Raw genomic sequence first — 12,654 nt, forward strand, 5'->3', positions numbered from 1 at the left:
AGAGTCCTTCGGCATCTCCATGCCGCTCACCAGGGGACCTCAGCTATGGGGCAGCACGCCCGAGCCATAGTTTACTGGCCCGGGATGTCCGGGGACATTCAGGCCACCAGGGACGGGTGTGTAGACTGCAACCGCAATGCTCCGTCACAGGCGGCTCCACCCCCCCGGCCGTCCTCACCCCCGTCCACGCCATTCGAGGCGGTGTTTGCTGACTTCTTCGACTATAGGGGCCGCCACTACCTAGTTGTCGGGGATCGGCTCTCGGGCTGGGTAGAGGTCCTGAGCTCTATGGCGGGTACTGCCCTGGCGGGCTCAGCTGGCCTGGTCCAACACCCTCCGGTCGTTCTTCGCCACCTTCGGCGTACCGGAGGAGCTCTCGAGCGACGGTGGTCCGGAATTCAAGGCGAGCCACACTGAGGACTTCCTCCGCTGATGGCACGTCAAACACCGTGTGTCTTCCGTTAGCTTTCCGCAGTCGAATGGGAGGGCGGAAGTTGCGGTTAAGACTGCTAAGCGCCTCCTGATGTCCAACACCGGCCCGTCGGGCAGCCTTGATCAGGACCGCTTCCTGCGCGCTATGCTGCAGTTGCGTAACACGCCTGACCCCGACTGCGACCTCTCGCCAGCACAGATCATCTTCGGCCGCCCCCTTCGTGGCTCGCTCTCCTTCGTGAACCGCCTCGAGAAGTTCTCGAACCCGCATATCCGGTGTTTGGTGTGTCTATACTCTGTGTCGTGGTATATATTTGTGTTGATGACATGCATGGATGTAATACTTTGTCAGCTTATCTTGCTGCATTACTCTGTTTCAGGGTGTCGTCATCCTTGTCAATAAATTACCGAAACTGACATTTACAGGCTATGAAAGTTAGCTTTTGCTACCTTTAGATCCATAACAATGCAAGCTAAGTAGCCTAACAGTTAGCTACATAGCTAGCAGTGAGTGAGCGTTCAGACACCGGCAGACACACTCAAACAGACTCGTGTGCCTGACTCTACCAACAGGCTTTCATGATTCTGTTTAGATATGCAAGTATAAGCCATGATAGCTTATTTTATTAACATGCTAATTTTATATGGAAATCAATGGTGGCTGAGTTAACTTTGTAAGAAAACCTACCGTCCATGACTGCCCCTAAGCTGTGTTTTATTTGATAACTTCATATTTTTCATTTCCTAAAACATTATTTTCCTCTCATATTAATAGTGTGGATCATTGAGACAGCGTGGTGTCCAGAGTCTTATCCCTTTTTCCCATTTGAAATATTCTTTGAGACTTCATTTTCTGGTTCAAATTTCAATAAATGTAATTTGTATAATCACTCTTTTGTCTTTATTCTACATGAAAATGTTAGAGATTCCATTCAAATCTGTTGATTATTCGTATCTTCCTCAGGCTAGGAATAGTATGTTGAGTTTGTAATGCTAAATGTATATCATTTTCTCACAGGATATAGAATGAGACAACACAGTTTTTATCCATTGTGTATGAATGCTTCAGCTCTTCAGACCAACATAGTAAGCTGTGAGGTGAGCATGTTCCTAATTGTGTTGGTATGCAAGCTAGGTCTGGTCTGTTTAATAAAGCAAATCTGCCACTTTTATATTGTAGAATTTGTTAAATTAAAGCAGTCTTTAATTGTTTGTCCTAAACATAGCAATATATGCTTTTGAAATGTAACATGTCTTTGAAAAAATAATAGTATACAATTTATATTGTGTATCACCTTTAGCTTGAAAATACATAGATGTGTTTTTTTTTAATCTATAAAATAAATAGACGGACAGACACTTTATCAACCCCAAATTGGGAAATTATTTAACTGCAGCAGTGTGTTCAGGTATTAAAATATTCAAAGTTGGAATAAAGTATAAACTACACAACACAAGTCTAATGCACAGCAATCCATAAGATAAGTCCGATATTTTCATGAAAACTCCCCAGGAGACACCAACAATAACGTGGCCGAGTGGACTCCGGAGTTTGCTGCATGAGTTGTACTGTATGAACTATGGTGTAGTGGGCTGTCACTCAAAAACTGAGTAGCCAATGGGAACACACCCCTGAAAGTCCCGCCCACCTGGGAGGTTTGTGTCAAAACAAATCTGAAACAAAAAATGAGGGAGCGCAAACGAGAAAGCTGCAGCGAGAGCAAAAGTCTGATCATTGAGAAAGAAGAAACAAGAACTGCAAACAAAAACCTATGTTAAAACAAAGAAAAAAGACTTATATGATTACACAAATGATTTGTTTGCAACTTATAGTTTTATCTTTGAAATTTATTTTATTTTGCTTGACTCAGTTTTCTTTTCTTTTAAACTCATAGTTTTGCTTTATTCTGAGAAAGTGTTGCTTTATCTTTATGATACAAAACGAATCCCATAACCGAGACAATACATTACAGAAAATATGCTGTATTTTTTACGACTAACACTAGCTAAAGCTAAAGAAAAGGAAGTCTTAAACATTAAAGCTCTTTGTATGATTACCTCTTTTGTGGTCGGGAGCTGAATGTGAAGATGGACAAGGACAACAAGCATGAAATGGCAGTGAAAACATATGCCACAATTTACAGATGAAAACAGATAATGGAAAATAAGGAGGAAAAATAGATGCACTTGAACATAAACAAATCTTATTTAGAATGTAGGCCTAAGTACATTCTAAATAAGATTTTTTGCTGTACTTACCTACTTAGTAAGTACTTATTAAGTAGTAAGTACTTCCATATTATTTTTTACACTGCTTATTGTGCATATCTATGATCAAATTGTTATGAGTTTATGGATCAAAAACATTATTTAGCTCTTTGTAGATTTTGAGATACAGCCATTTTATTATCATAAAATAATAAAACCGAATTACTTATTTGTATTCTTATGTAATATAAATCAGTGTATGTTGCGCAGCAGGCACACTGATATTGGGAGAGGCAGACTGACCACACTGTCCATATAGGCCTCAGTCCAGATGATGTCGTGATCGTGGTTGATGACCATTGGCCGGCTCAGAACATGGAGATACTCCATAACGTTTTCCTGGACATCAGCCAGCGTGGAGACGTGTGTGTAGTAACCTGCAGAACACACAAATACATGTACACCGAAAAATTAGGATCCATAAAATGTAGCAAAGAAACCATACTATATTTATCTTTCTGCTTCTGGCCTATTACATTTCGTGCAGCAAACTAATTTATCCGACTTCAAAAACCTTTTATTCCCAAATACTCTAAGCTTTTTAAATGAAAAAAAACAGTTTGAGTCTCCTATCAGTATGAATGTGCTTTTGAATTTTTTTAAAGCTTGGCTTAGTCTGAGGTTTGTGTCATTTCTACAATGACGTCAATGGGATACATGCAGTGAAGCTGCTCGATGACAACAGGCTACTGAAGCACTGCCAGATATGAATATGTGAATGTGTGCAATCTTTCTCCCATTTGTTATTCTCCCCAAGAGTTTTTCTGTGAATATCATTTATTAAGCCATATGAAAAAGCAAAAGGGAAGCTGTTTATAGGTTTTCAAGCAGTGTAACATAAAACATGCTTGTCTATCAATGACAGATATTTAGTTGTTTGCAGAAGGGAGTGTGTGCACCAGAAGGGATTGCACCTGTTACCATTAAACACAGAGACACACGCAAAAAGGATATTTTTTGGCAAGGGATGTGTTTACAGAGTATCTGTGCTGATAATCAGGTATTTAGTCAGGGATTTTTGATGTGCACAGAGCAGGATAAAGTGATTATTTTCAGGTCTGAGCTGCTGCATGACCCCATGTAATTCACAAGAGGGCAGCACCTGATGTCCCATACAGAACCACCTGGGGACCCCACAGAGGGCCGACAACAACAGACCTCCTTTCTTTCTGTTTTATTTAAGACTTAGCAAGTGATTGCAGTAGTTTACACCATTAGTCTATTTTTTGTTGCTGAAATAACCCAAACTTCCTATCCACATGTTTGAGGCACAACCAGGGATTCAACCTCGCAAAGATTACGTCCAAAACCTAGATTCTTTTGACCATATGGCTACTGATTCATCCTCATTTTACCCTTGTTGTTGCAGGCAATCCATTTAACATTGTCAGCAAATGTCATCTCTCGGCCAATCAGATAGGTGAACACTCGAACCTGGAGAGGAAATAAAGGATTAAGTGAGAATGTTACCCCACACAGCTTTGATTGAATACAAACTGTCAATGCGTCGTGTTTGTGTGCTCACAGCACATTTCACTGTGCTTGCAGTTGATCCTGCTTGTGTTTGTATTTGTGTGTCATACCCGTCGTTCTGGCCAGTTGAACTCTTCAAAAACATCCTGGAAGTCCTCCATGGCTCCGTCTGTTATCAGCATGATGGCCTGGTTACACAGGCTGCCCTGGCCCAGTGCTGCAACCTAAACACACACACAATGTACTTGACATTGGATATTTGTACTGTAGAAATCAGCTGATACAGACCTGTGAATTGTGTAGTCAGACAGTCATACACAAATGAACTCATTTTACATTGCTATCAACGCTATATATGGTTAAGACCTGGCAGAGGCACAAACCTCGTTGAGGATCTTAAAAGACTCCTTCATCGCAATTTTCACTTTGCCCTCGCCTTTGACATGAAGTTCATCAACCAAAAGCTTGAAATGCTGCAGAGAGAAAAAACAACAACAGATAAATACATTAATAGACACTGTCACTTAGTCAACGATGTAATCCTGCAGGTAAATGCAGGTAATGACAGAACGACATGGAAACAGAGTTTATGAGGAAGTGAGTGAAAGTGTGAAGCCTCAAGGACGGATAATCCCCGGCTCTCTGGCACACTGACCAGGAGGTTAAAAGGTTATCTGGATTAGTGAATATCCACACGCACACACGCACACACACAGAGACACTCTGACAACCACATTGTTTTGGGTTCAACTACCATGCAGACCGCATATAGAGGGGGCTCTTGACAGAATGTTATATTCCCTTGAAGAAATACAAGCAAACTGTAAATCATTACTCTAATTATTGCTGCAAATTTAACAAAGATGTTTCATTAAAACTGGGTTGCTTTTGAAAACTGTTAGGTTACAGATAATAAGCTACCTTTTTAAACCTACAAAAATAAACACACTTTGTGTTCACCAACATTTTGATTGCATTTATTTTATAATTGAATTACATAATTAAATAACTAAACGTAGATCCCTGCACAGCATGTTTCTTTATAATCTGTATTCTGTAATAACCATGAGTTTTGGGGGAATGTAGATCTCCTATAACAATTGTGTTACACAAGCAACAAAGCCGAGGATTGTCTTCTTGTAAAATAAGAGTTCATGTGTGTCAGCTAACATCTGTAAGCCCAGTCTGTTACAGCCTGCCTCTCTAGGTATTAAACCAATCATATCCCAAGTTGACGGGTCATGTGACCTACTTAAAATTGTCAGTGGCCAGCGACCTCACCTGATCTGCCGTAATGTGAAGGGGAGTGAAAGTAGGGCACACATCCAACACATATCTCACACTCACACAAACACAGAGAGAGACTGAGCAGGTGTTGGTATATGAAAAAAACAGGAGAACAGATGATGGAGAAGAAAAGGAAAACAAAGAGCAGTGAAACAATGAGATAATAATGGTTTTGCACTTGTAAATACAACAAAGAGAGTGAGATGTAAGCAAAAATGCCATAGCTTTGAGAAAGATAATTATTTTTAACCTGTTAAGCTGTTTTTCAGGTCTCAGGCTCGAAAATGACATTCCCAGAACAAATGACCATATCTTCCCTTCTAAAAGGGTTAAATTAATAATATTTTTTCTCAAAGCAAGGTTACACCTGTGAGTTGGATGTAGAAGAGTCAGAATCAATATAGATGTTTATATTTTAAAGTAAATTCAGATTGAACACAGTAAATGTAAATTATTGTGTCCGTCCAAAAAAGAAAATTATTTATAGTGAAAACCACCCATGAATGATGGGATGGTAGACTAAAAGCTTTAGGAATCCAAACTACAACATATAATAAGAAGCCTGTATCAAGATTGATGCAAAACAAGTGAAATATGACATTTTTAGAGAGATTTAGCAAAAAAACAACACTTCTGGGGTCATTTGGGTGGATTCTCCATATCTCTTGGTCGATAAGTAATAAGGGTATTTTTAGCTTGAGTTCTGTGCCAAAGTGCGTTAGCATTTTTCTGTCAAGGGTCATTTAGATGCTTCTTATGAGACTTGTGTTTTGTTCTGGTAAAAATGGTTTGTATCGTCAGTTAGCTGAGATTCTTCCCGTTAATCTGGTACAAGACATTAGTAGGTCTTTAAATATTAAGATGCCCTGAGACACAGTGTCGTGAAAAAAGAAAAAAAAGACCCGCCGAAGGGGTCTTTGGGGCTTAACAATGTGAGATGAGGAATGAAACCGAATGAAGAGTTGGAACAAAGAAGAAGAAATATCTATCTTAAAATGAGGCCGAGTACTTTCAACACACATAAACATTAATAGGTGTTGATGGATTAATAATTTAAAGAAAGAAACAGGTTGAAATGATAAAACGTGCGCTCATTGTGATGTCTTAACTGCTGTGATAATAATGATAATAATAATAGATTTAATTTGTTAGCGCTTTTACAGGTGCTCAAAGACGCTTTACAGATAATAGTAAAGAGAAAAGAAAAGAGAAGAAAGGAACAACAAATAAATATATAGTTAAAGTTAAAGTCAAATAATACAAAAACAATCACACATGTGATGTTATGTCATGAAAACGTAAATTATGTACCGTCTTTAGTGTATTAGTGAGATAGCAGCCTACAATTAATAGGTTATTTTAGGTTAAGTGAATCAATTAGGTTTTCTCTCTCTCTCTCTCTCTCTCTCTCTCTCTCTCTCTCATTGTGATGTCTTAACTATTAGGATGTCATGAAAACGTAAATTCTGTACTGTCTTTAGTGGATTAGTGAGATTGCAGCTGAGCCTACAATTAATAGGTTATCTTAGTCTAAGTGAATCAACTGTCTAGGTTTTCTCTCTCTCTCTCTGTGTGTGTGTGTGTGTGTGTGTTACCTCTCTGTTATCCAGATCCGCTTGTACCAGCGTGCCCTTGAAGCAGGGCTCCACGTAGCGAACATAGTCACTGTACTGGAGATGGAAGCACAATATGTAAGCCAAAATAATAAATCTACATGATGTCAACATGATACATTTTCCAACAGATGATGGTTAAGAGTTTTGAAGTTTTACAACCTTCAAATCAATCAGTTCCTCAATATCACAAAATCCTTTAACTTTGGTACAGTTATATAATAAAGCCAACGTGTGATTCTGTAACCCAGAAATTACTTTAACTTTTAATACTGTATATGCATATATGACAGCTTTCAATTATTATAGTATATTTATCAAGGTATGGAATAAAATGTTCTTTTCACTTCCTGGAGTTCTATTGTTTTTTGTATTGTTAGATAGATTTTAGTGTTAAAAGAAGAACATTTGTAATTCCCTTTAATATTTCCAATGACATAAGTCAAGTCAAATCCAAAATCAGTTTACATTATGTAATTCCTCACATAACAATGGGATTCAAACCCTTTTTCTGACTGAGGATGTCTACACTAGCAAACATTTGCTGCATGGTCAGCTTTGAATTCTGTGTAAAAAGAGCTTAAGGGCAGCGGATTTGCAAGAGGCGTATGATTACACACAAAGTAATACCAGGATAAACCATGCTTATTACGCTGATATGTAGTTGTAGCGCTACATTCAGCCAAAATCCTGAAAAACCTCAAATCCGAATGGATTTTGAAGCTTTGATGTCACTGGAAGTAAATACATCGAGTGTGTATTTGTGCCTGTTGTGTCTACTTCTGTGGATTTTCCCACAGTCTCTGTACTGCACCTGTATTTGAATTTATTATGTATTTATGTGTGTTAATCTCAACGTCAGGCCGCTCAAGTGTGTCTGGGTTTTTTAGGATTGTGTGTGTGAGACTCACTGCAATGATGTTAACAAAGTCGTTTTCTCCCAGTGTGTCCAGTATAGTATTGATGGTGTGTTTGGCTATGGTCAGTCTTAGTCCCTTCATACTGCCACTCACATCCACCACGATTACTACATCTTTAGGTGATGAGGCTGCCTGGATATACCTACAAGGAGACAGAGAGGTGAGGTAGGAAGCAGTAAACACTTTATATTCATTATTAAGTGAATCGAATAACATTCATTCATGAACAGAGACTCTGTTATTTAACAGCAGAGAGAAGTACTTATTTTTGAGCCTTATCCTTTTATGTTCTGTGAAACATAAAACTGGATTGTTCCTAGAACTTGATTTACTGTCACTGAGTAGTAATAGTTTCCAATTTGTTATTCAATAGATAGACCTTTTACAGGGAAGACATTTTAAAATGCTACAGAAAAGCCTAAAGTGTGAATAATAAAATGTACAATGGGTAATCTGCATGTGCTCATTGACACAGTCACAGAGCTATTGTTAGATTCATAAGTAACACCTGTGTGTTAGACTTTACAAGTGAAAATATCTGCTGCAAGAAAGTAACCCATTAGGAACCTGTTTTATCCATTCACTGCATTCATTGTTAAATTATTTACAGTTACTAATAAGTAGGTCAAAAAAGAATAAACTGTTAAATACACTGATTCAGGAGGCTAGAATACCACACAGAAATACTTGTTTGCACGTGCAGCTGATTTAACAGGCTCAATTTGCAGAACAGTGGTTGAGTCGGGTAGACTGGTTCCAACTATCCAGACACACTGAAGAATCTACAGCTGATGGTCAGCCATAGATGTTAATGGCACCCAATGGCTGCTGGCTTGGAGTGTCAGTGCCAATAACAGGGCTTTCTGAGCTGTTATGGTTCTTCTGTTATTCATCAAAGCACTATCTTGCACTTGCATTCTATACAGAAAGATAAAACACTTAAAAAAGCATCAATAAGGAACTGATGTGGGTTGTAATATAGCTTTACCAGTTTCTGTTCCTGCAATCAAAGGTGACAACACCATTTTCATCTGGAATCCACTGGATCCCTGGAGACAGAGACAGATTTAGCAAAGGAACACTCAGAACTTCTGCTTGGCTGCCTGGTTGGGCAGACAGATGAACAAATGGATACACACACACGCGCACACACACACACACACACACTAACACACACACACACACACACACACACACACACACACACACAGGAGAGAACTCAGCTGCAGCCATATGTAGCTAAACTGAGTCATCAGGTCTGACAGGCAGCTTCCTGCATCATCAGTTGCTGTCTAAGTATGCTGTTTAGCTTGTGTAGCTGAATGTTTATCTACACCTCTGTTCTTGTTGTCTCAACACTGTGCCGACACTGGAGAAATGTGCAAGTGACAACACTTTGGGAAGCATGCAAGGTGTCCAGAATGTAGGAGGAGGTGGGGGACAGGAGAGTCATGGCCAAGCTGTCATCATAATTGAACAACAGGCAAACAGTACAATCTGCAAACAGTACCAGCCACCTCTTCAATTTGATATGGTCACTTTGTTTTGTTTTTTTGTTTTTATATACTGCTACTCTTTCTACCATGGTGTACTTATCTTTTTTTGTTTTTATATGTACGATTATTCTTTTAACTTTATCTGCTCTATACTTCTGCTGTTGTTATAATGTAAATCTCCTCATTGCGGAACAAATAAAGGAATCTGGGTCTGATGTAGGATTTATGCACCTGGGTAGAGCCTAAAGAAGCCTGTAGCGCTGCCAAAGTACTGCCACGTGAGAGTTGGATCTTTCTTGAAGTTATCAATGAACACGTCATTCAGAGCCTCAGACATGTAGGCTCCGTTCACAATATCTGTATCTACAGAAAGAGAAAGAAAGAATAATATGAATGTATTGCTGGCATTTAGATGGCAGTTAGTGCAAGAGCATGCTGTCTATAATGCTGCATATTCCCACTTCTGTACCTCTGTTGTAAACATTTGTAGGGACTTGAATGTTACTCAGTTGCGTGTTGACTGGCAGCTTATTGAAGTGTTCGTTTTTCTCCAGAGCGAACTCTCCTCCCAGCGACAGTGGATTCCCATCCTCATCCACCTTGTTGATCAGCATGGAGTTAAAGTATTCAAACTACAACAAAGGATAAGAACATCCATCAGATTATATCAGATGTTATCTGGAGCACAAATAAGTGATGGTGTGTCCACACTCCACATCTTAATTGGCTCAGTAGGCCATTATCAATTAATGGTAAGCTGGATCACCGCAGGACGGATACGGTGACCTCTCGAAGCGGAAGTAATTATGACGGGAGCAACGGAGGAAGGCAGGTGACGAAGTACAAAGAGGGACAAAGACTGTAGGAATAAGTTGTGTTGGGTCAAACAAACAAAGACTTTAAACCAGGAGTCTGCTGTTCATGTCCTTTTTTAAGCAAGAATGTTGACTTTAAGTACGCCATTTTAGAGCCTCATCCATTGTGTAGTACAGTACAATTTGTTCTTAATTGAACCAAGTAGTTTTTTTTACGCTTATGTGCAACAGACACATATGCAACAAAGGCAGATAATATTATAATTAGAACCCAAACAAATGTATATTTTGTGTATAAATCAGTTGTTCTTATTGTCTGTTTTAGACTGCACAGAGGTTTATGTTCTTTTATCTCTATCAGGTTTATTTAGGTTTACACGCACAAGGAATTTCCTTTGGTGTAAAATGGTGCAGAAACAAACAAAATAACAGGAATGAAGGTATTAAAAAAAAGAAAATATAGAATTATATACAAATCAATTATTAAAATATATACAAATCAATTATTAAAATATATAAAATTAAAACTGAAAAAATGACTGTCAATACACATAAAAGTAGGTAAAATAAGAATGTGACAAATTATTCTAAAAAAAAAATGTAAACGCAAACTGTCCATGGGGACATTTATTACTAAAGCATACTGTCAAAATACCTCTAGAGTTTCGTTGTACTCGTGGTAAAGGTCAGCATCCTCCGCTGCTTCTGCTAACCTCTGTAATGAAACACAGTATGTTAAGGATGCACTGTGACCATGTAAGAAACAAGTTTATACAGACTAAACCTACAACATTATTTATCATTTTTAAAAAAAGAGAAAAGGTCATGTCTGCAGTATTTGAGTGAGTTTGCATTTACAGAATGTATCATTGTTACCTTCACAGATTTCATCTTCCTCCCAAGCATCTCCTCCATCTCCTCAGCAAACTTCTTCACCAGCTCCTCTCCATCCACCTCCTCTATCTTCACCACTGCCTCCACATCCTTGTATTTCTTTACAACAGACACAGTTGTCAAAATTAGTAACAATGCTGATTATTTTCCAAGCATCCCCTATCAAATGCGTCATTTTAGCTCCTAATAATATAGCATTTCTTGAAAGCAAACAACAGGTAGACAGTGTAAGAAAGTGGTGGTCGCTATATTGTGATCATATTTCCTTACTCATTTTGAAAATACACAATAAAAAAACAACAAACACGCATAACCATGGTAGAGAGATCCTGGCATTATACAATTATGCACACGCGCAGACACCACACATTTACAGTCTGCCGTACAGATGAGGGTCAAGCCCTGGCTTCATCCCCTCACCAGACCCCCTCTCTAATCTGCAATATGATAGAGTGACGCCAGAAGAAAGCTACACTGCCTCCTGACTGACATCTGCTCTAATGTATCTCTGGCTGCTAGTGGGTCTGTGGGTCTGCTTACTGCACTATTGAATTAAAGCAGTTACATAAACGTGATTTAAGGGATTGCGTGCTGTTGTTGCTTGTGGACACAGAGGTTAATTTCCGGCACTGATGATAAAAGCTTCAATTGTGATGACGGATGATAGAATTTCCGTTAATGCTTTGTTTTGTTTTTCTATTATCCTCAGTGAGATATTTACCCTTCTTTAAAGGGGCCCTAATACGTTTTTGTACATGTAAATGGTCTTCAAAGGCTAAAATCCCAGTGTTCCCTCCAGAGGGAGTTTCTCTCACACACAAAACGCCTCCATTGGACACCTTTGTTACTTCTGTATCATATTGACATCACTGTGTGACACTCACACTTCTATTGGCAAGCACTTAAACACATTGTATGTGATAGGCTAAGGGGCGCGACATCTCTAAGCGGTTAACCAATCACAACAGAGCCAGCCAGCTAACCAATCAGAGCAGACTGGGCTCTGGTTTCAGACAGAGGGTGAAAAGAGGTGCTGCAGCACAGGCAGTATGAGAAAAATAAAGAGCTTTTTGAACATCAAAGCATGGAGACATGTCCCAGGGGAGACACTACATACTGATATGAACCTGAACATGAGCTTTAAAGTGGACCTATTATGCTATATTTGAATAATATATTGTAGGGCCATACCTATATAAAACATGTCGGTGAAGTTTTTTTTTCAAAATACCAAACAGGTATGCATTTTAGCCATGCCTCATTTCGCTCTATTTGCTCTTTTCCAGCCCTGTTTTTGCAAGGGCTGATTCTGCTTTTGTGGCAGACTACAGCGCCACTTACAGGCCTGGCATATGTACTACAGTATCTCCAGCACTTTCGAACGGCAATGGTCGTGGCTGTCTCCTCCTGATAGGTGGAGAGTTGCCCATATAGGCGGAGCTCCTTGTTTCTGATG

The 12,654-nt window shown here is 39.1% G+C and overlaps 1 protein-coding gene across 1 annotated transcript; it reads right to left on the minus strand.

The window, feature by feature from the left end:
• Window positions 1-2,892: 2,892 nt before the first annotated feature.
• On the minus strand, window positions 2,893-11,335 carry LOC104947139 (voltage-dependent calcium channel subunit alpha-2/delta-4-like; the record flags this gene model as incomplete). The annotated part of the gene is made up of 11 exons (XM_010773101.1): window positions 2,893-3,077; window positions 4,056-4,134; window positions 4,284-4,397; window positions 4,557-4,646; window positions 7,056-7,130; window positions 7,985-8,135; window positions 8,982-9,042; window positions 9,721-9,852; window positions 9,959-10,121; window positions 10,960-11,019; window positions 11,181-11,335. Coding segments are annotated over 11 exons (1,265 nt in total), but the record flags the coding sequence as incomplete, so codon positions are not given.
• Between the last annotated feature and the right edge of the window lie 1,319 nt (window positions 11,336-12,654).

The sequence above is a fragment of the Notothenia coriiceps genome, unplaced genomic scaffold (genome assembly GCF_000735185.1).
Source record: "Notothenia coriiceps isolate Sejong01 unplaced genomic scaffold, NC01 NC01_scaffold00012023, whole genome shotgun sequence".
Lineage (NCBI taxonomy): Eukaryota > Metazoa > Chordata > Actinopteri > Perciformes > Nototheniidae > Notothenia > Notothenia coriiceps.